We start from the raw sequence: 23,065 nt of genomic DNA on the forward strand, positions 1-23,065 counted from the left end.
AACGCGAACCACTAAATTTCCGAGGCTCACACACAGAACGCGAATGTGAACTTCACGTACACACCATCCTTAATCGATGGGCCAAGAACTATCCATCGATATGATGCAGCCTTCATAGTCGAAGAAATTAAGTTTTCTTAGAGCTAACCTCCCAGTAAATATTCATCAGTATTCTCATCCGAATTAGTTGCAATTCTGCGTTGGTTACCCTGGACATAATAAAATCTAGTTTTTTTGGAAACTCGCCATCTTGTCGGACATAGTCGAAGTGCCCTTACAGCCATTAACACCGGTTGTACTAACCGCAACTAATATATGATATTATTTTTTATGCGCAGGTATCGAAAGAAAAATAGTGGAGAGAAATTTGATATGGATCGCTGTCCACATGGGAGTTGGACAAAATTAAACGGCTGACGAATTGGCAACTATGGCTACATCCACGGACCACGCCGACGACATTGAAGACCCGGTCGAGCTGTCGGTTCCAGAAGTGAAAACACTCATAGCATCCTTATGCCTCGAGAAATGGATGCAATACTTTAACTCGTCATATGACGGGTCGGCATATCACAAAATACACGCACCGATCACGGAAATTCAGGCGCCTGTGAATTTTTCACGAACACACTCCTCTCTTATATTGAGCTAGATATCGGGACATTGTCAGTTGAATTCACATCTTCATCTTATAAATTGTCACGAATAGGCCTATGTCTCATTTAGCTTCTATGGTTTTGACTCAAATTAAAACCTGTGTACAGGAGAGGATGCTTGGAAATGAGGACGAAATGCGGGTATGTTGACAGCAATGCACCCTTGTTTGAACCGTAATTATGTTCGTATAAATAAGCATTGCCATGTCATTACCACATCACTACATTTTCTTTGCAAAAAGCAACTTTTTGTAAGTCTGCCAAGAGTGGTTTATAATTATGCCAGTGTGCCCCCAATCCAATAAGTTTGAGAATCACTGGTTAATACAATTAGGTATATATTAGGGTTTCCATACGTCCGAAATTTCCCGGACATGTCCGGAATTTAACTGTTCAAACTGCGTTCGGGAGGAAATTGTAAAATATGCCTAAATGTCTGGAATTTTGAAGGCTGGAAGTAGGCTCATAATTTTCTTGTAAATCAACCTAAACAATATTATTCTTATGCAGTTTTATTCTACATGAAATTTTTCTTCGCGCTACGTGCGATTTGGTGTTACGTATATTGATTTTATGGGAATTTTATGGATTCTATGGGGACTATCGCCCTTGCAATAACTGAATCGAAAAAAATGAGAATAACCTTCATTTACTGAAATAAGTCTAATTGCAATCACAATTATAGGAGAACGCAATATTCATAGAGTCGGTTAAAGACGTTTAGATACTTTATTCAAAGATAGTGGTTCTAAACGTGGAGTTGTTTGCCTTTATTCTGATATTCACGAATACTTTGAACATAATCAGCTTCTAAAATGGGCAGTGAGTAAGTCTGGGCTGAGGTGTTGACATTTTTTTAGTAATCAGCATATTAAATTTTGAGATGAGAATATTTTCTAATTGGAAATGGAGTATTGACCATAAAAGGTCAGGAACCTGCGGATGTGTGGTTCTTATATAGCTCAGTGGTGCGCACCGGCATTAGGCTGATGAATAACACTGGTCTACAAAGTTCGAAAAAGAGTTTGCGCCTAAAATTTTAATGATTGATTTAGGCTAATTTAAGGTTGCTGAATCCGATTCTGTGCTCAGAATTTCTCCATCACGTTAGATTTTTGTCGTACGAATTTTTTCCTTTTTCATAAATTAATCAAATTTCGGCTTTCTTTAGTGACATCACGGTTAGCATACAACAACTACAGATCAAATATTATTATTGAAATCATCTATCATGAAATCTGAGTTGTTGTAGTACATAATGAGTGAGTGTTCGGGGAACTTGAATCCAGTGATTTTCTATTTCCGTTCAATCAGAACCTATTTTCGACCCATAAAATTACACTTGTATCAGTGGCGGCTCGTCCTATAGGGCAACTGGGGCATTGCCCCACCTAAAATTCTGTTCAATAACAATTCTTTACCATTTATAGACGCACCGAAATCACAGCGAAAATCGTATTCTTCTTGTCCTTTCGCTTGTAAATGCCCATATATAGCGAAGTCTCTGCGAAAATCGAATTCTCTTCCGTGTTTTCGCTTTGCGAATGCCTAGCCGGGGCATGCCCCGGTAGCGCTCATAACAAGCTTTCACTGTCTATTCTCTCAAAGCCGCGCACAATAAAGAAACGGTGATTTACTCTCTCCTATTCATAAAATTACCGAGCAACCGGGGCAACATAGCCTAGTTGCCCTTAAGGTGTGATGTAACAATCGTATCTATATCTGAACTCGGTTACCGTCATATGCGGTGAGTCGATCTTTGCTGGTATAGGTCGATTTTGATGGTGTTTCACTCCGTGATAATTCTTGAAACTTGGTATGTCATGTCGTGATGGTGGTATTTAGCACTGTCCTAAGTTTCAGGGTTTTTACTCAAAGTTTAGGGTAGTAATTCCGTTTCCGAAGTTGAGTGTGTGCTGATCCGTCATGTATCGCAAACAGATTTTACTCAAAAGCCGGTATTGGTGTCCATTGACTTTGACGATGTTCCATACCGAGATCGGTCATGACATTTGGTACGGTGAGTCTTAATGTTAGTATCGAACACCGTACCAAGTTTCAAGTTTGTCACTGAACTATGTTAGTGGTAATTTCGTTTCCTAAGTCGAGTGAGAGCTGACTCGTCATTTATCGCAAACATATTTTACGCAAAGCCGGTATTGGTCTCCATTGATTTTAACGATGCTCCTTAGCTAGATCCGTGTCTACCTTTTGCATGGTATGTCTTGATTTTAGTATCGAACGCTGTGCCAAGTCTCAAGGTTGGTACTCCATGATTCGGGCAGCAATTTCGTTATCAAGATCGAGTATGGTAGAGATGTGCGCTGATCTGACACTTAGCCTACCTAACGCATTGCGGATTTCACGCAAAAGCCGGTGTATCTGTGTTAACGCTAACTGTGTTCCATACTGAGATAGTTGATGAGATGATGATATCATGAAACGGTTTACTAACATCCTCGGTTTGCATTCAAATATTTAGTTTTATTTTATATTCTTCAATGTCAATTTCACCGTGCAATTGTGGCCTTCAGGCCATTTGCTTACAATTACAACCCCTGTCAAGCGCAATAGCTGTTTCGTTTTCGATGGCGGCTAACAGCTGATCGCTTGATCAGCCTATTCCTCAGTAAATTTTACGCAAAATTCGGAGTTGGTCTGTTCGTATTAATTTTGACAGTGTACCATACCGAAAACGGTCATGAGGCTACTTCTCGATGATTTCATGTAACAGTGTACCACTTTCGGCTTTCAATCACGTATTTATTCGGTAATATATTTTCCAAAGGCGATTTTGCAGCAGACATATAGACACTATAGACCGTAAGCCGTATGTGTCGTGTGACAGTCTCCAGCCTCAAGGCCAAAATCTCCTATGCTGTACCGGGACCGAATTTCCGAGGCTGCTATCCCAAGTCTTCAGAATGATGTTTTGGATTCAATATGACATGTCCATGTCCAATCTATGAGATAACAATTGCGTATCTGTCCGAACTCGTTGACCTTTCCAGTTAGGCTTACGCAATCTCTCGAGTTATAGTCATTTCCATTTCTGCAGATAATTAGTCAGGTGTAGTGCGAACATGAACCGTGTCAAATCTTTGTTCCGCACGCCGTTTACGCAGTTACCACACTTCGAGTCACAGCTCACCAGCAGACCTCTCGCGGCACATACGTTAAAATCACTGTTGTCGTTCGCGTTACCGTACCACCAAGTTACTTGTTTAATGTTTACGTTGGAAAACGCGATTGTGACGTCATCTTGATGTCGCTTGCAGCCCTTGCCCCACCACCCGATATTGTCCAGACATGGGGTGATTACATCACGAATGTAATCGATTGCGATTACGATTACTTGTGAATCCCGCGATTACGATTACGATTACGATTACAGCGAAATCAGGAAGTAGTCGATTACGATTACGATTACTTTTCAAAAGTAATCACGATTACTCACGATTACATTTGTTTTGATTCTTAGAACTAATTTCAGAAGAGATATTTGAAGACAATATAAATAAGGCTTGCGATGAAAAGGTCTCATGTATCCATGAGATAACAACTTTCTTTATAAATCATACGTCATTTGCTTGTTACGTCATAATGCACCCATTGCCCACCTTTATGCAGGACTATTCGTCGCACCCAACGATTTGCATTCTTGCCAGGTCCGTAACTGCCACACCCCAAACTCCTCAATAGGACAGGGAGCGAGCTCTAAGGGGACTCGGAAGTATTTCGTAAATCAACGTATTTTGAAGAGGGTTAATTAACTTGAAAATTTTCTTCGAGCTTCGGGATTTAATGTCTCTAAATAGCTTGATTTTGAAATGCATACCTTTCCCCCTCAAGAAAAAAAACATGCATAATTTATAGGAATAGGCATTTCGGTGGCGGTCATTACCCCGCCACGACACACCAAACGACGTATGCAATTTCGGCCAACATGCAACTCCACAAAGTGTGCTACCAAAGAATGACCTTGGCCAAAACGTTGGGTATGTGTCCATTGTCAGTAGCCGTGCTCTGTGGGCGTGACGAATAGTCCGGTCCTTCCAATCTGAGCCCCAACAATGCAAATGCCACCCGGGGCACTCACAGAGGAATGCAGACATGACAATTTGTGTGCGCGTCTCACGACAGTTTTTCCTTTAGTCTGCTACGTTTGGGCGACTACAGTATCTTTTGATTATATAAAAGACGGGAGGTCACGAATTAACAACATACAATTTTGAAATTACAACAACATACCAGATGCTATAATTATGAATTACTTGCCACCAGCTCTACCGGTCAATCTGAATGAATAGCAATATAATGCAATTACTATTGACGAAATTCAGTCATCAACTTGAAAACTGACCCCCCTATGAGGCCCCAATACCCAGGGTTGTAATGACTCGAGTCATGACTCGACTCTAGTCGCGATTTTTTGGTGACTAGACTTGACTCGAGTCATTTTTTGTATTGACTCGACTTGCACTCGACTCATTTTGCATGACTCGAACCAAGTCATATGACTCGAGACTAGAACGGCCAAGACAGACATTCCATGTAACTTCGAAGAATAGTAAAGTTACCACATTATTCGTATTTCGTCTATCAGTCCTCATACTTGGAAATAGGGCTGTAAACTGTGAAAACTGATGAAATTTACTATATTATGAATACTAGCCATTCTATATCACTAGAGCAGAGTTGAAAAAAGTGGGTTGAACCGGATTGATCAGAAAACTGAACTGTGAACATAACGACTTATACTCGTACTCGAGTAAAAAAATATGATTCGGACTCGACCCTATACCAGCTGACTCGGACTCGGACTTGACTCGGGGGTGAATTGAAAATGACTCGACTTGACTCGAGTCAAAACTATAAAAGTGAGATTGACTTGTGACTCGGAACATTGTAACTTGGTTATACAACCTTACCAATGCCAACGTTTGGAGTGGGGGATGAATTTCTGTTTGGGTCCTGATTGTACCTACAACCCACGCTAACATGGTGTATAAGCGGATGGCTATGGCGACAGGTATAAATGTCGAGTGAAGAATTGTGAAATAACGATTGGCGCCCGTTTCAAGTAGTGATATGAGAATAAGATAAAGTGAACTTAAAATTCTACCTTCCACTTGATACAGATACTGCAAGCTGCCGTTATGCCGTTACGAGAAGCGGCAAAGAACGGCTCGGTTATGATATATAAACGCAGATGTTGATTTTAACCATCGTAATGTTTTATTTGACGAGTACAAAACTTCAAATCTTTGTCCGGTGTACGTACAATAGATACGTATACTACATAGATAGGCCTACTGCTCGCCAAGCAGCGACGGTCAAACTGCGTTTAACTATAAGCATAACCAAATATCAATATATAAGTTACTATTTGAAACTAGGCAGAGTGGTGATTATTATATTGCTGTGAGGTAGTGGCGTCTGGAGTTTATTGATAACCTGATATACAGCGTGGCTTACACTGTTCTAACAATAACACAACAATGTACATCGAATATATATTTACTACGTGTTGATACTTCTTACGCAAGGACGAGCAAAGCTAATACTTCTGACGTAGAAATGAGTAGTGGCGTTCGAAAATCAACCGCTTGCGCCATCAATAACCTGGTATATTATCTCTTCCTTGTTCACGAATGTTCGGTTATGTCATATTCATTGTACAAATAAAAAGTAATCGTTCTTTCACAAAGAAATCGATTAGATATGTGAAGTAGTCGATTACGATTACGATTACTTTGGATTTTTTTCGAATGTAATCGATTGCGATTACGATTACTTGAAAATGCTGTAATCGTCGTACTCGATTACGATTACTAATCGCGATTACCCCATGTCTGATATTGTCACGAGCCGCCACTGACTTGTATACAAATTTCATAAATATTTGGCGACAAAAATTTTATTGATTAATTTATGCTAAGCTAATATTAGCTTGCGGAATCCGATCCTGTGCTCAGAATTTCTCTATCACGTCAGATTTTGTCGGTATGTATATTTCTCATTTTAAGAAATTAATCAAATTTCGGCTTTCGTTAGTGACATAATGGTGAGCGTACAACAGCTACCGATCAAATATTGTGATTAAAATCATCTATAATAATGAAACTTGGGTTGTTGTAGAACAGAATAACTTGAATCCAGTGGTTCTCTACCTGCTTTCGATCAGGACCTCTTTTCGACCCATAAATCTATTTGTAAATATGGTTGGCGGTACTAAACTTGATTAAACTGTGATAGTCGGTATGTGGGTCGCACATCTTTGCGGTTGGCTGAACGAGTGAACCAACATGTGCCTAAATCGATTAGGTCAGTGAACAAGCCTATCGATCGATCTGCACTTGTTCGTCGGTGTAAGGAAGCCGTTGACTCTGCTTCCTATAACCAGGTCTCAGCGTTCAACTCTGCAATTGGTCAACATTTAATGAACTACCCGCGTGTGCCAGTCATTACAATGACAGTACGTTCACTGTGATTGCTAAATGCAGATCTGCCTTCCATCTGTCTGTCTTGGAGTCAACCATAATAAAATTGACCAATCCGGATTTATGTCGGCAGAAAGAGTTTCTATATAATCTCAAAATTTCCCATTAATATATACCGCTATTTGTTTGTGTGTTGTCCTCCGTGTATTATAGTATAATTTGATTTTCTCTCGTCTCTTGTTATGACTACCGGTACAGCTGACTTTGCCTAGCATTAATTTTTTTATTATTGTATTATTACGTCATACTTTGCCTTTTTGGTTTTCGTTTGAATCTCTCTCTGTATGCTTATTATTGTGCCGTTAACTCTCGATAAGGGGCACACGAAAAGTCTTCGAGTTAATAAATTCTTTACTGCAATGAATGCAGTTGTGAAAGCAATACTCAAGTTTAGTACCGCCAACCATATTTTCAAGTATTTGAAGAAAAGGTACAATGCATTTCAGATTAAGAAACTTAATCTGTTACTTAAATGCCGTGGAAGAATAAGAGCATCCCGTGCATCAATGGAATTTTTGAAGAAGTGCATCAATTTGCGAACCTTGCCTCGATTCCTCCGAGAATTGACAAATCTCGTGCTCGACACAGTTCTAACATTGAAAGAGCGTTTCTATTTGATGAAATTGAGAAACTTCGTCTATCAATTGTACGACTGAAGAAGAAGCGCAGTGTTCTCAATCGAGAGGTTTGTAGAATTTTGTCACTCTTCGACCTCATTCGCTTTTGCCGTTACATGGCAATAATTGATGCTAAGAAAGAGAAAGAAAACCAGGCGAAGTATGACCGCAATCAGAAGTTTTTATTTCGACATCGATTCGGCAAATCGGACGTACACAAGAAAATTATTTTCAATCCATCCGATTATAAATTGTCTAGCACCGAGGAATTCGTCCTGTCCCATGGCTTGGATTTTTGTTTGCCACCTAAAAATATTAAACGAGAAGAGATATTTGCGGAGTTTGAAGTCCTTATTGGCCAAATACGCTATCATAATGCGCAGGATGCCGACAAGTACTCAGCGTTGCGAGCTAAATTGAGTGACCTAGCTCATGCATATTGTGGAACACCAGTGGATGTTGGAGACTTTTTCATGTCCAATGAATGTTGGCGTGCAATTAAGTCTCTACGCTCCAACTCAAGTATCCACATCACGAAACCTGACAAAGGATCGGAAGTCGTTATTCTCAATAAGTGTGATTACATTTTAAAAATGAACCACTTGCTACAAGATGAGGACAAATTTAAATTTCTTGGCTCCGCCGAATCACATGACCAAACCGGTAAATTGGAGAAAAAGTTACAGAGAAGATTACTCGATTTAAAGAAAGAAGGTGCGTTACCGAAAGAAGTGTACGAGATGGTGAGGCCATCTGGCTCACAAAGACCTCGCATGTATGGACTGCCGAAAGTTCATAAGAGCAACGCACCGCTTCGCCCGATATTATCGATGGTCGGCTCTGCGCAACATTGTTTGGCCAAATGGCTGAATACGGTAATCGAACCTGTGCGTAAACTCTACTCTTCAAATTGCGTTATTGATTCATTCACCTTCGTTGACAACATCAGAAACTTTGATATAAATACCTCGAACTCATTCCTTAGCTCCTTTGATATCACCAGTCTCTTTACTAATGTCCCCTTGAGTGAAACATTCAATATCTGTGCCGATGCGCTGTATAATAATAGTTCATTACATCCACCTCCTTTTCCGCGTAATGTCTTCATTGAGCTACTTGAAACTGCCACCCGTTCGGTTGAATTTAGCTTCAACAGCAACATGTATCTCCAAATAGATGGTTTGGCAATGGGGTCACCCCTTGGGCCTAGTTTGGCAAATATATTTGTTGGTTTCCAAGAAAGCAAACTTTTCTTAAATGTAATCAAACCGCGCATGTATGTTAGATATGTTGATGACACATTCGCAATTTTCGACAGTGAAGACGATTGCAATGTTTTCTTAGCTTCTCTAAACAACTTGCACGAGTCGCTAAACTTCACCATCGAAAAAGAGTCTGACGGCTCACTCGCCTTTCTCGACGTATTGTTGGAAAAGAGCAACCTCGGTTTCATTACTTCAGTATATAGGAAACCAACGTTTACCGGTCACTATATTCGCTGGGACTCATTTTGCCCTAAACAACGGAAATTAAATTTGATTTCGTCATTAGTTCACCGTGCGCTAATGATATGCTCTGATGTTCGGCTCGTGGCGGAAATTGATAAAATCAAATCCATGTTGATTGACAATGGATATCCAGACTACGTAATTGAATCTGCCATCACAAAGAAAATGTCGCAATTCAAACAGCCGCGAATTCATGGACCAGACAAATGCCCTGTATACATACATCTCCCTTGGCTTGGGTCAGTGTCAGTCGGCTTTTCTAATCAAATCCGGTCATCAGTGCAATCGTGCTATTTTATGCTAAATACCCGAGTGGTGTTCATGACTAGGCCGCTCATGCCTCAAACTCGCAAGGATGTGCTCCCTGCTTTACAAACAAGTAATATTGTATATAAATTCCAATGCCACTGTGATAGTCGGTATGTGGGTCGCACATCTTTGCGGTTGGCTGAACGAGTGAACCAACATGTGCCTAAATCGATTAGGTCAGTGAACAAGCCTATCGATCGATCTGCACTTGTTCGTCGGTGTAAGGAAGCCGTTGACTCTGCTTCCTATAACCAGGTCTCAGCGTTCAACTCTGCAATTGGTCAGCATTTAATGAACTACCCGGTGTGTGCCAGTCATTACAATGACAGTATGTTCACTGTGATTGCTAAATGCAGATCTGCCTTCCAGCTGTCTGTCTTGGAGTCAACCATAATAAAATTGACCAATCCGGATTTATGTCGGCAGAAAGAGTTTCTATATAATCTCAAAATTTCCCATTAATATATACCGCTATTTGTTTGTGTGTTGTCCTCCGTGTATTATAGTATAATTTGATTTTCTCTCGTCTCTTGTTATGACCAAAGAATATAGAAGGACAAGAAGTGCGAGGTCATTGTTGCGTCATGCGATTGTTGCGCAGCGGCATCCATTTTGGTCCTCAAAAACGAAAACAAACAACCTGTAGCTATATGCGTGCGGCTGTAGTTTTCGGCGCTGTTAACAGTGATATTTATGGAATTATGCTGGATTGCTTGTATATTTCACGACGAAACCAAGGTCAGTTAATATTCTTTCGTTGTCTAAACGTTCTTATTTCAAATATTCCGGGACTACCGTACAGCAAGTAGGCCTACTTCTGTGCTGCACCAAATTGCGCATCTCGCAATGCTTTGTAACGATTTCCAGCGGATGAAGAGAAGGCGGATATGGAAGATAAATTGCCAGCGGGATAAATACACGCCAGCACAGGGTGTTCGACTTTGATTACCTGACCTAACCTATAACCGCTGTCATATCGACCTCGCCTACCGACATATGCTGCATTCATTTTTGTCGCTTATTCCTCTTATATTATCCTTTCTTAGATCCAATGTGCATGACTCTTATTTACATGCTGTAAGGTAGGCCAAGGTAGGTGTCTGATTAAAAGATTACTCCAAGTCGTTTCGGCACCCTCCCGTCTTTTCATTATATTCTATCGCAATCTTGTGGTGTCCTGATTCGATAAAAAGTTTAATAAAGTGTGATGATGATATATCCGAATGTTGTGATTATAGGCGAATGCATACAATTTATGATCGTTTTCAATCAGGGTAGTTGAAAGTAAACTCTGATACGACGAAAAGAATGCAGAAGGTGATAGGAAGTTTTTTAACGATAGGATCAGATCGGCGGTGTGAAACGGGAAGGACAGACAGTTGGCCTGTGGGTTCAAATAGAGCGACGATCGACACAATTATGCCATCAACGAAAACCAGGTTTTCACCTGGAAAGCTTGTAAAACCACAGTATAGAGATTTTTAGTCTTCGATCTTTAATAGTTATAACCGATCTTTAGATATGAATACCTGAGAATACCGTTTTATCGGGCGCTGTGTGAACTGGTGGTATTAGGCTACGTTAATTAGCCGCTGGAATCCGGCACATGTGGTCCTGGATTTGATTGCAAAGATGTTGACATCTGACAAGCTAGCTTTCATGACAGGAACTACTTTGTGTTCCTGGATGTAGCTGTCCCAGAGGTGATGAATTCGACTTCGGATTAAATTCGCTCGTTTGGTAGCCTACGTCAACTAAGACAGCCGACTGAACTTCATGCTTCACAAAGTAGACGCGATATAGTATAGCAATATATGCTACTTGTATACATGGATTTCTAAATATCACGTGTAGGGTGATGGTTGTTTCTCATACTTATTGTTCCTTCATCCGTACTGTGTTGCTGTTGATGCGATAACTATCATTATAGTCGCGGCCGTTTTATATTTATAATTGCTTCAAATGTGATCAAGAAACTCAAGTAGAAGTAAAAGTAGCGACGCCTAATTCGACTCAAGTACACGTAGAAATATAAAGTGCTTTTCGAAGCAGCCCAAAGTAGTCATAAATGGGCACTCATGGACAATTCCATTCGCGATGTATTTGTATAGAATAGTGTTGCTAGACTTTTTCACCCCAGTGTTGACTCCTTTCATAAACTGTGACATGGCCCCGCCCCCGTATTTCAAGACCTGTAGATGATATGATGCTGAGCGAGGTATAGGATAATGAGATTTACTTGGTTAAGTACTGCAACTAGAGAAAAACTGCTCAAGCACTTTGCAAAAGTAGGAAGGGCTTAGCTACCGAGCACCTCTTCATGTAGGGCGTAGGCCTATATAAACAGCCATACTTTTTGAATTATGTATATTCTCGGCTTAGTGTTCGTTTCAAATACTTAGTAAGGTTATAAATTGAACATTAATACCGGGACTTTACGAATAAACTGGTGGAAATCATTCAAAAAGTCAATTTTAGGAGAACCGACGAGAGCGTCTATAGGCAAATCAACGATAGATCGCTGCAGCTTCAGGACCAAAATGGCGGACGCCCTACGTAACAATCAAATGACGACACAATGACCTCGCACTTCTTGTTCTTCTACCGGTACAGCTGACTTTGCCTAGCATTAATTTTTTATTATTGTATTATTACGTCATACTTTGCCTTTTTGGTTTTCGGTTGAATCTCTCTCTGTATGCTTATGATTGTGCCGTTAACTCTCGATAAGGGGCACACGAAAAGTCTTCGAGTTAATAAATTCTTTACTGCAATGAATGTAGTTGTGAAAGCAAATCTATTTGTGGATGCAACTATTTTTATTCTGTAGTTGTTATCAACTTTATTTACCAGTCTTCGTTTAAAGATTGTGATTAGTAGTTCCGTATCTAATTTAGATCCCTACGTTATCTATCTCTATACACCTGTCCTGCAGACTTAATCGGTCAATGCATTTTGTGACAGCACATTGCATTGATGGGATATTATGTAGCAGACAATCGCTCACTTCGGTACATGACCCAAATATGTAGCCTTTTAAGCTTGTTTTGAAACATTAAAAGAAACAGGATGTCTGCTTTTCCAAAGAAATAAGTGCTTATCATGATAACTTGAAAGAATTTACCTTCATTAATCATCCCCTGTACTTATGCTAATTCTTCTAAAGTAGAGTTGGTCGAAGTCATCGGCGTTGCTACTCAAGTAGCACAAGTAACGCCTAACATTTCTACTCAATTACAATTAGAAGTAGTCATTTCTAAGACATGTAAAAGCTATTTCAAGTGGAAGACGAAATGAAAGGTCTGAGAATTACCAAAAGTCAGTAAATATCTAAGTATATTTGGCCGGGGGGAGGATGGTCGCATAATTCAACAGCTAGTCGGAGATGGCCACATATGGAATCGCAACATGTATCGTCGCAGCTAACACAAAATGACTATAAAGACACCACCCCATTGGTAGAATCTTCGAAAAATATATTCATTTACCGTGATTCAGAGGCTATTTCACGCGTTTTTATGACGATTTACCGCATGATAGTGGTGTATTACTATCAGTGAACTACTTTCTACTGTACAAAAACCAAATTGCAAAGGTAATTTCGTCATCAAGAATAATGTTCAGGTAAAGATGTTGCAATAGTTGTAAAACATTACCACTTCCGTAAGTACTGCAAGTAGCCAAAATCTACTTGGATACCTCGAAAAAGTAAAAATATGCAACATATATAATATCTCACAAACGTGATGTGATAGAGCAAAAATAACGTCTGATTCGTATTCAGCGCCCCCAAATTAGGTAATGATGACCCAAAAAGTCCTGGGGCAAAAATTGTGTAGGCCAGTGATAATCGAATCGGTGTGACATGAGCAAATGAACATTGTAAATTGTGCAAATACGCCCCCTACATTATGGAGGTCATCATCCTTAACCAGCTCTATCGCAAACTTAATCTTGTGGGCGGAGATTGAGATGATCAAAATTAAATACTAATATACGAATGATCCAATATTATTGCCATAATTCATTAGAAAAATTTAACGACCAGATGCATATAGAAACCAGATGTACATAGTGAGCTCCGAAAAAGTTGCATCGATTATCCTATGGTGGTTCAAGATCATTTTTAGTTGGGCGGGAGTGGGCTGAAAAAATATGGTTTCAGCCTGGTTAGGACACACAGCCATATACTCCGCGCATACCAGATACCGGATCTTTACCACCACTGGACGATAGGCAAAGCTTTGCTAGTAGCCGCTCAAGAGCGTCCAAAATTTAAGCCATAAAATATGGTAACCCGGGTGTCTTCACTGTAAAAAATCTGGTAGATTTACTGGGAAGTCTCTGTAAATTTTACAACGAATTACCGGTCGCAGCCAATAACTGAGCGTAGCTTGTAATTTTACATTTTAATATGTAATATTACCTTAATTTAGCTGTGAAGTCAAGTAACCAGAATTTCTTCGCAAAATTACTGACAGTTACTCGTTACCAGGCTACCAGGTTACCAGTTTACCAGGCTATTGGCAAAATTGATTAGCTTCAGAATCGCTGCAGCCAATGTATATGGGGAACTGAATGTTACTGATATATCATTCTCGTGGTGATTTGACCTGATTCAACCTTGTTCGCGAAACTGGGGTCTGTCATACGGAAATTGGTGGCCCTAGTACCAATTTCAGTATAGTATATTGAAGGGTACAAGAAACAACTGGCAATTGTAGCTAATGTGGTTTGACACCATGGCCATTGGCCATTATATTATATTATAAGGCTATGGCTATACGGCCGGTCTCGCTGGTTACATTCGTTGTCACGGATAGAACTGATAAGTTAGAAAATCAGTTTAGGATGTATAATATTGTTTGGGAAACTAGAAATATCAGCACCGCATGCTCAGTTGATCATTTGTTAATGGCGGACAAGGCGACCAGTAATGGGTTACATTAGGTTACCGTTACGCGTTACTGGGTTTCTGAGATTCGTTGTAAACAACCAACGCACAACTGTGACATCACAAGCAGCGTCTGGTTAAGTAAGTACAGTAAGTAGAGAACAACACTTGGAATAAATATCAATTTATACGAGATTAGATGAAAAAGAAAGGGACTATATGTAATAATAAATGTTTCTGTATGGAAAACACGACCTAGATCAAAGATTATAACGTGGCCAATAAATATTATTGGTGGCATATGTGTGCGGATGAATATATTACTTATTTCGAAATCGCCTGAGTGTCGTCTGGCCGGTTGCCAGTAAACTCGCCCCAAAGTAAATTCGGCCCAGGCAAATTCGGCCATTACATCAGTAAATTCGGCCCACCGAGAATATTGTATTATAATGTATTACCAACCGTTAACATGAATTAATTACATAATTATACTATTATTAGGTGATTTGGATGTCAGGGTATGCGTAGATCGCGTAATCACGGGAGATAGCGCGGATATTCACGGGGACCGAATTTACCGACGGCCGAATTCACCGGTCAATTCACTGGTTACTCGGTGAATTCTGCCCTCGGAGAATTTTTTATAAAAATGTATTACCAACTATTAATGTGAATTAATTTCATAATTATATTATTATCAAGTGATTTGGAGAATAGGGTATGCGTATAAATATATATATGTATATATATATGCCGAAGTTTACGGGACCGAATTTACCGACAGCCGAATTCAATCGGTATATTCGGCCCTAGGAGAACATTGTGTGAAATTGTATTACGAACTAATAATGTGTATTATATTACATAATTATAATATTATCAAGTGATTTGGAGGTTAGGGGTTAGGTTTAGGATTAGCGTTAGGGTTAGGGTTAGGTTAGGTTAGGATTAGGGTTAGGATTAGGGTTAGGTTAGGATTAGAGTTAGGTTAGGATTAGGGTTAGGTTAGGATTAGGTTAGGATTAGGGTTAGGATCAGGGTTAGGTTAGGATTAGGGTTAGGTTAGGATTAGGGTTAGGTTAGGATTAAGGTTAGGTTAGGTTAGGTTAGGATTAGGGTTAGGTTAGGATTAGGGTTAGGGTTCAGGTTAGATAATGGTATTGTAACTGTTGTTGTTACTCTGGCCCTGGCCGAATTTACCGAGGGCCGAATTCACCGATGGCCAAAGTGACCGAGGGCCGAATTCGACGGGCCGAATTTACTTTGGGGCGAGTTTACTGGCAACCGTCTGGCCAGTGGCCATTATTGAGATTTGAGCAAAGGGTGGAGCGAAGCTTGTTGTGCTTGAAGAAAGTGGACACGATCGTTGAAGAATACTAGGAATGCTGAATGGGGTACGCATCGCAAAAGGTACAGTACTACATAGCATTTGTTACCGTGAATATCTACGACTGTGCACACCACCGGGATGACTTTGATTTCATGATTGAAATATTTCATTCGCCGCATTTTCTGTTCTATTTTGGGATATTAGTCGACTTATATAGTGACCTGTGCCACTACATACTCCGCCGCGGAGGACTTGAAACTGTTGGTTTCTTACTGTCATTTTCGGGCCATACCATAGAGATGTTTTCATTCACTGCTGGATTTGTTTGGCACATACGCCACCTCAAATAAGGAACCTTTTGCTTCAATACATTAGATAAAGTATGTCTTGAATCTCTGCTATATCATGTAAAATGCGGAGCCGTCATCCCACAATGTACCAGTACCGGTACTTCGAAACATGTTATATTTTTGTTAGCCCATTTGTCTTAGGGTGGATTGCACAGATGTCGATTAATTGGTAATCGTCGATTAAACGTCAGTAATCGGCTGCCTTCCGTGGTACAGATAACGATTAGCCACTAATCCGTGAATTTTAATCGGTCAAATGTTATCCGCCGAGCGAGGTGTCTAGAAAGTTAATCGGCTGTGTGCTTCGCGTTGACTGCTGTCTGGGCTGGCTACAGGTACACTAGTATTTGGTATTGAGATGGTGTTAACTGGATGCTCTGACGTGCAGTTGCGGTATTAGCTGAAAACATTGTACTCAGACAGTACTACAACAACTGTTGGCGCATATTATGGGCGTGGGCATACCACAGCCGATAGTACCTTATGCTATGATTACCGGTATGACATTTTTTACAGACTGTACTGTACACTGTACAGAATTCGATAGTATACTTTGGAAATAAAATACGAGGACGGAAAATTGCAACAGACAAGAAAAGTTTAGAATAATTGAATTGATAGAAGAATATATTGAAACCAAAGAAGACAAAAAGACTGACGGCAAAGCAAAAAGATGCGGCCTGAGATGTAATCAGTAAGAAATATGCAGCTATGAATACTGGTCCTGCGCGTGCCGGTGCAGCCGTACAACTCGCCAAATCCAGAATGTATTGAAAAATTTGAAACGGAAAGCAAAAAAGTTATATGCATCACGACGCGTCGAACGGGCCAAAACTGGCCCACCTCCAGTTGACAAACTCCTTGGAAAAGGTTTTCGATAGGTAATTTTACTGACAATTCTTTAAAATTCACAGTAGGAAATGTATTGTTTCCATCTGTGTTTATCGTGACTCTCTGCGTGCTTCATACTCACGTTTTAACGCTCGTTTTGAACTGAATAGACAAATTTTGATGATCATGAGAAATATAGATTTATTGTCTTTTTGTAATTTCCAACAAACTAACCATATCCAGAGACTGCTGCACGTCATCAGCTATATACGAAAACGACACATGGGGAACACTGCTCAGCAAATTCCTAATCTGAACCGCTCCTTGATCAATCTGCAATTGATTTTTATAGCACTGGTATATTTATTATCACTTTTCAGACCTTATTCCATCTCAAATTGAATGTTTGAAACATCGGTATGACTACGATTGCGTATTCGATAGTCACACGAACAAATGGTGAGTACATTTAGGACATAAACTTTTTTAATATGTTACAATACAACCAACGACAGAGGAACTTGCATCCAATTTTAACTTACAACAGTCTGTCTTTGCTACTGTGCCGCAGGTGCCTGAGCAGTATCGTTGGCCATATTACTGTTAGGCTTGCAACTTGACTTGAAGATTTGACTTCGAGTCAGGATTTCTCATACCGTGTGTCATGTTGAAGCAGTGACTCGAGTCAAATCCATTCATCCTATTCCAACTCGAGTCAAGTCATGATTTTAGTCATCCATCCTTCCTATGTTTCGCTAGGTTAAGATAAACCGTGAAAAAATAATTTGAAAGTAACTTTTCTAATGTATTTCTAACTAAAATTTTTAAATAAAATGTTTATTCAGATGCATATTCTGAAGATTCAGTTTGCACCTTCATCATTGACGAGGATGTGAACACAGAGGCTGGTTCTTCATGTCACAACAGCGATGGTAAGTTGAGGTACTATTTGAAATCCATATGAATCGTGTTGGTACTAACATAGCCACATGAATACTTCAAATGGAACATTGCGGGTTGTTTTGATTGACATTAACATTGCTCTATTGAATTTGAACTCTATGGAATCAATACAACTGTTGTTAACCATAGTTTTCTTGCAGCAAATGAAATTGCTGCACTTTTCGTTGATGGCGATGTGACGCTTCCTTCAATTCCCTCGACAGACTTCAGGATGGAACACCAGACCGGTAAGTGTTAGCATAAAATGATGGTGATGCAACCCACAGTTTATTCATTACTACATTCAGATATGCAAGATGAAACAGACAACACAAACGCCAATTGTCTCCAAAAAGAGAGCCAGGTGTGTTGATGAAAAAAATCATATTTTAACTATAATGTTGGTGATCAAAATGTGGTGTTCAGAAATGAGCGTCCTGGAAATGGCAAAGGAGTAGCATGATATCAGAATGAAATATTTTGAATTACAGATGCATGTCAAGTACCAGAAACTGGAAATGGAAAAAGAACTACAAAATTGAGAAAATACAGCAACGAATCGAAATAGCACAAAAACCAGACTTGGACAACTAGTTAATTGGCTGTATAATTAGAATAGTAAGTGCAAAATGCCAGTGATATAATTCTAACTTAATTTCTGGTTTTGCTGAAAATTCTACAGTAGAACTCTACAATACTAAGCGAGCTGTGCAGATTCAATTTCCAAATTTTCACATATTCAGTAATCCCTATTCTAATTTAATTGAAAAATAACTACTGTGTCTATAATTCTATTCTAATTTGGAAAAATATGCAGCTATGGTTATCATTAGAGTCTAATTTTGAAAATCTGATTTTGTAGTTGTCCAATTCTGACTACAGCATAGGCTACTGGATCTCGTAATAAAAATAATTGACGAGGAATTGAATGTGTGGTTATTGGTGTTCAAACACGAGATGAAATACTCAAGACATTCCAGAGAAGTGATTTTGAACAATCTGTCTGCGCTGAAGTTGTGCCGTCACATCGGTGTCGCTAACCTCCAGGGTATATTCCAATGGATTTTCTCTGTCTTTGACCAATCTTCTTGGCACTCTCTCTCTCTCTTCTGCTAGGCTCTGTAACATCTGGCGGGTAGCAAGAACATTGATGTATGGATCCATTGTTATTCTCAGCCGATATTGCACTATATTAATGTAGCTCTCTATAAAACAGGTTGTATTGAATTTTATGGTTGACCAAATTCTTGATAAACTGAAGTGAGGTTTGGCTGTCAACAAACAAGATTACTCAACTGGATACAGCAGATAACTTTGCATTGCAAAATTGAAACATAAATGCATTACTGTTTGTACAGCACTTGAGCACATGTATGCATATGACTTATTATATGATAACATCGTCACATTGCACAACGGTTAGATCCTTGCAATGGCTGAAATTTACTTCTACACTCCTGCAGAGCCAAATGTCATTGGTATGGAGAAATCAAAATCGTATGCAAATGTGTGTGTATGAACTCAATTTGTATATCTTCACATTGGTGAAGCGACTATCATGACTAATGCACCTATAAACGGAAAATAAAATTCTATCTGAAAGTATCTATCTAAAGGAAAGGAAAGGACGTAGTTTATCCCTGAGGAATGAGATAAATGTCCTGCAATATACGAAATTTGTAGTAGAGTTTCTGGCATAGCGATACCGGTATAAGACGATGATTTTGGTGAGCTATTCCTACAATACCTCTTTTCATAACCTCAAAACGTTTGTTCTGACGCGTTCTGGCGTTCATAACTGTGCAGTACACTGTTCAGTAGCAACAGTTTAGTTAGCTTAGGCTTACCATACGTCCTCTTTTAAGAGGATTTGTCCTCTTTTTTGACTTTTTTGAAAGTGTCCTCGGAGGACGCCCTTTTGTCCTCTTTTTTGAGATTTTGTCCTCTTTTTTGAAAATTTAGGTCAGATTTAGAGGAAATTGCGAGTGATTGGCCGCAAATTAGCGCAGAAGTGAAGCTCCGGCGGGTATTTCGGAGGGAAAAGTGGTGATTTCAGCTCTGAGCGAAAAGAAGACCTTTTTTTTTTTTTTTTTTTTTTTAGTCATCCACCTGGTAATGTGGAGTGAAAAACGTGTTTTTGAGCTCTGAGTGGACGTGATGACCTTTTTTTTTTTTTTAGTCAACCGATCATGAACCGGGTGAAATTTACCTGTTTTTGAGAATTCTTCTCCAGTTATGCTTGACTGAAATTTCAGAAAAAGTGTCCTCTTTTTTCATTTCCGAAATATGGTAAGCCTAAGTTAGCTGCTATACATGACATCAACTAAACATACATATATCTATGAAGAGCGCATCTCTCCCTTCTGACGACACAGTTATTATCGCCACCGACCGAAAACAGCTGATTGCTAACGTACGTCATTTGCGTCGATTTGCGTCAGTAATCCGCGATAAGATAACTCACAGGCGAATCCGTATCTGTACCACAGAGTCACCAGGTGACCTTGCTCGCTGATTAAATTATCGCCGATTAAGGCGATCGGTGATTACTTTTCAATCGGCATCTGTGCAATCCACCCTTAGTCTTTTTAATGTCATGTCTTGGTTAGCAACTTTGCTTAATATAGCGACTTATGCATGAATTCTTTTCAGTGGAACTGCATGTTACACAGAAGGAATGAGGACGAGAAAAAGAAACAACTGGAAGTTTGGCCGGTGGTGGAATTAATTCACCTTTTCTTGAGACCACTCGTGTTACTGCATGTCTCCTAAAGAAGAATTAGACCTCCAGCAGCAATACTTTTCCATCGATAACCATTTCATCGTGAATCATGAATGAATATACAGTTTGTACCAATGTCGTTTTGGGAGTGTGAAGAAACTTTTCCGATATTTTAGCATCGCGTTGCTTTGCGATAGGTATGGATGTGCGCGAATTAACAAGCTGATATGTAGTCCTGATTTACACGGACAGCATGTAGGTAGGTAGGCGGTAAAATTACAGTCTCGGTCGTAAATGTACAGGAGAACATGTAGATTGGATAAACCGCGGGAGACTGTAACATTACAGTCTGGTGTGTAAAGTCAGATTACCAGACGAATATAAGTTAAATTTACGTTGACTAACGGTAATGTTATATTACCACGAAATGTCTGGCTACCGTGCTTCCAAACATTTCGCGGTAAATCGAGGTTTTTATTTTTTACAGTGTTGCAGCAATCAATGTGTTCATTATGTAATATCAAATATGATTACAGAACACCATGCAAACGTAGCTTGTAGCGTTCGCTGATATTGCAACATCCTGGGAGCTAAGCCACTATCGACTGAGCCAGAGGAGTACGGTCAGCTGAGGCAAGTGAGGTAGTTTTACACCCTCCAGATGACAATATGTTGGGTAATTGCAGTGGCGGCTCGTCCTATAGGGCAACTGGGGCATTGCCCCACCTAAAATTCTGTTCAATAACAATTCTTTACCATTTATAGACGCACACCTATCTATATAAACCGAAATCACAGCGAAAATCGTATACTTCTTGTCCTTTCGCTTGTAAATGCCCATATATAGCGAAGTCTATGCGAAAATCAAATTCTCTTCTGTGTTTTCGCTTTGCAAATGCCTAGCCGGGGCTTGCCCCGGTAGCGCTCATAACAAGCTTTCACTGTCTATTCTCTCAAAACCGCGCATAATAAAGAAACGGTGATTTACTCTCTCCTATTCATAAAATTACCGAGCAACCGGGGCACGATAGCTCTGTGCCCTTAAGGTGTGATGTAACAATCGTATCTATAGCTGAACTCTGTTACCGTCATATGCGTTTAGTCGACCTTTGTTGGTATAGGTCGATTTTAATGGGGTTTCACACCATGAAAACTCTTGAAACTTGTTATGTCATGTCGTGATGGTGGTATTTAACACTGCCCCAAGTTTCAGGGTTTCTACTTAAAGTTTAGGGTAGTAATTCCGTTTCCGAAGTTGAGTGTGTGCTGATCCGTCATGTATCGCAAACAGATTTTACTCAAAAGCCGGTATTGGTATCCATTGGTTTTGACGGTGTTCAATACTGAGATCGGTTATGACATTTGGCACGGTAAGTCTTAATGTTAGTATCGAACGCTGTACCAAGTTTTAAGTTTGTCACTGAACTGTGTTAGTGGTAATTTCGTTTCCTAATTCGAGTGAGAGCTGACTCGTCATTTATCGCTAACAGATTATACGCAAAGCCGGTATTGGTCTCTATTGATTTTAACGATGCTCCTTACCTAGATCCGTCATAAGCTTTTGCACGGTATGTCTTGATTTTAGTATCGAACGCTGTGCCAAGTCTCAAGGTTGGCACTCAATGATTAGGGCAGTAATTTCGTTATCAAGGTCGAGTATGGTAAAGATGTGCTCCGATCTGACACTTTAGCCTACAACACATTGCGGATTTCACGCAAAAGCCGGTGTATCTGCGGTAACGTTAAGTGAGATGATGATATCATTCTCAGTTTGCATTCAAATATTTACTTTGATGGTATATTCTCCAATGTCAATTTCACCGTGAAATTGTGGCCTTCAAGCCATTTGCGTACAACCCCTCGTCACTTGATCAGCCTATTCCTCAGTAAATTTTACGCAAAATTCGGTGTTGGTCTGTTCGCATTAATTTTGACAGTGTACCATACCGAAAAGGGCCATGAGGCCACTTCTCGATAATGTCATGTAACAGTGTACCAAGTTTAAGGCTTTCATCCACGTATTTATTCGGTAATATATTTTTCAAAGGCGATTTCGCAGCAGACCTATAAGACAGTAATAAAAACGTATGTGTCGTGTTACAGTCTCCAGTTTCAAGGCCAAAATCTCTTATGCTGTACCGAGACCAAATTTCCGAGGCTGCTGCTATTCTTAGTCCTTTACAATGATGTTTTGGATTCAATAGGACAGGCCCAATCTATGAGATAACAATTGCGTATCTGTCCGAATTCGTTGACCTTTCCAATTAGGCTTACGCTATCTCTCGAGTTATAGTCATTTCCATTTCTGCAGATAATTAGTCAGGTCTAATGCGAACATGAACCGTGTTGAATCTTTGTTCCGTACGCCGTTTACGCAGTTACCACACTTCAAGTCACAGCTCA

The 23,065-nt window shown here is 39.8% G+C and overlaps 1 protein-coding gene and 1 long non-coding RNA gene across 2 annotated transcripts; both read left to right on the forward strand.

The window, feature by feature from the left end:
• Positions 1-6,911: 6,911 nt before the first annotated feature.
• LOC145441411 (uncharacterized) lies at positions 6,912-10,809 on the forward strand. Its single transcript, XM_080319263.1, has 2 exons — positions 6,912-10,331; positions 10,461-10,809. The coding sequence occupies exon 1, from the start codon at positions 7,632-7,634 to the stop codon at positions 10,053-10,055; it is 2,424 nt and encodes an 807-aa protein (XP_080175389.1). The 5' UTR covers positions 6,912-7,631; the 3' UTR covers positions 10,056-10,331; positions 10,461-10,809.
• Positions 10,810-15,772: 4,963 nt separating this feature from the next.
• On the forward strand, positions 15,773-20,797 carry LOC145441412 (uncharacterized). The gene is made up of 2 exons (XR_013915819.1): positions 15,773-15,897; positions 20,593-20,797. It is a non-coding gene; the product is annotated as an uncharacterized LOC145441412 (long non-coding RNA).
• The last annotated feature ends 2,268 nt before the right edge of the window (positions 20,798-23,065 follow it).

Source organism: Botryllus schlosseri, chromosome 6 (genome assembly GCF_051294905.1).
Source record: "Botryllus schlosseri isolate E-star chromosome 6, Bs_hap1, whole genome shotgun sequence".
NCBI lineage: Eukaryota > Metazoa > Chordata > Ascidiacea > Stolidobranchia > Styelidae > Botryllus > Botryllus schlosseri.

Coding starts and splice junctions, on each gene's coding strand:
- LOC145441411 (XM_080319263.1), top strand. CDS start 7,632: ATGCCGTGGAAGAATAAGAGCATCCCGTGCATCAATGGAATTTTTGAA.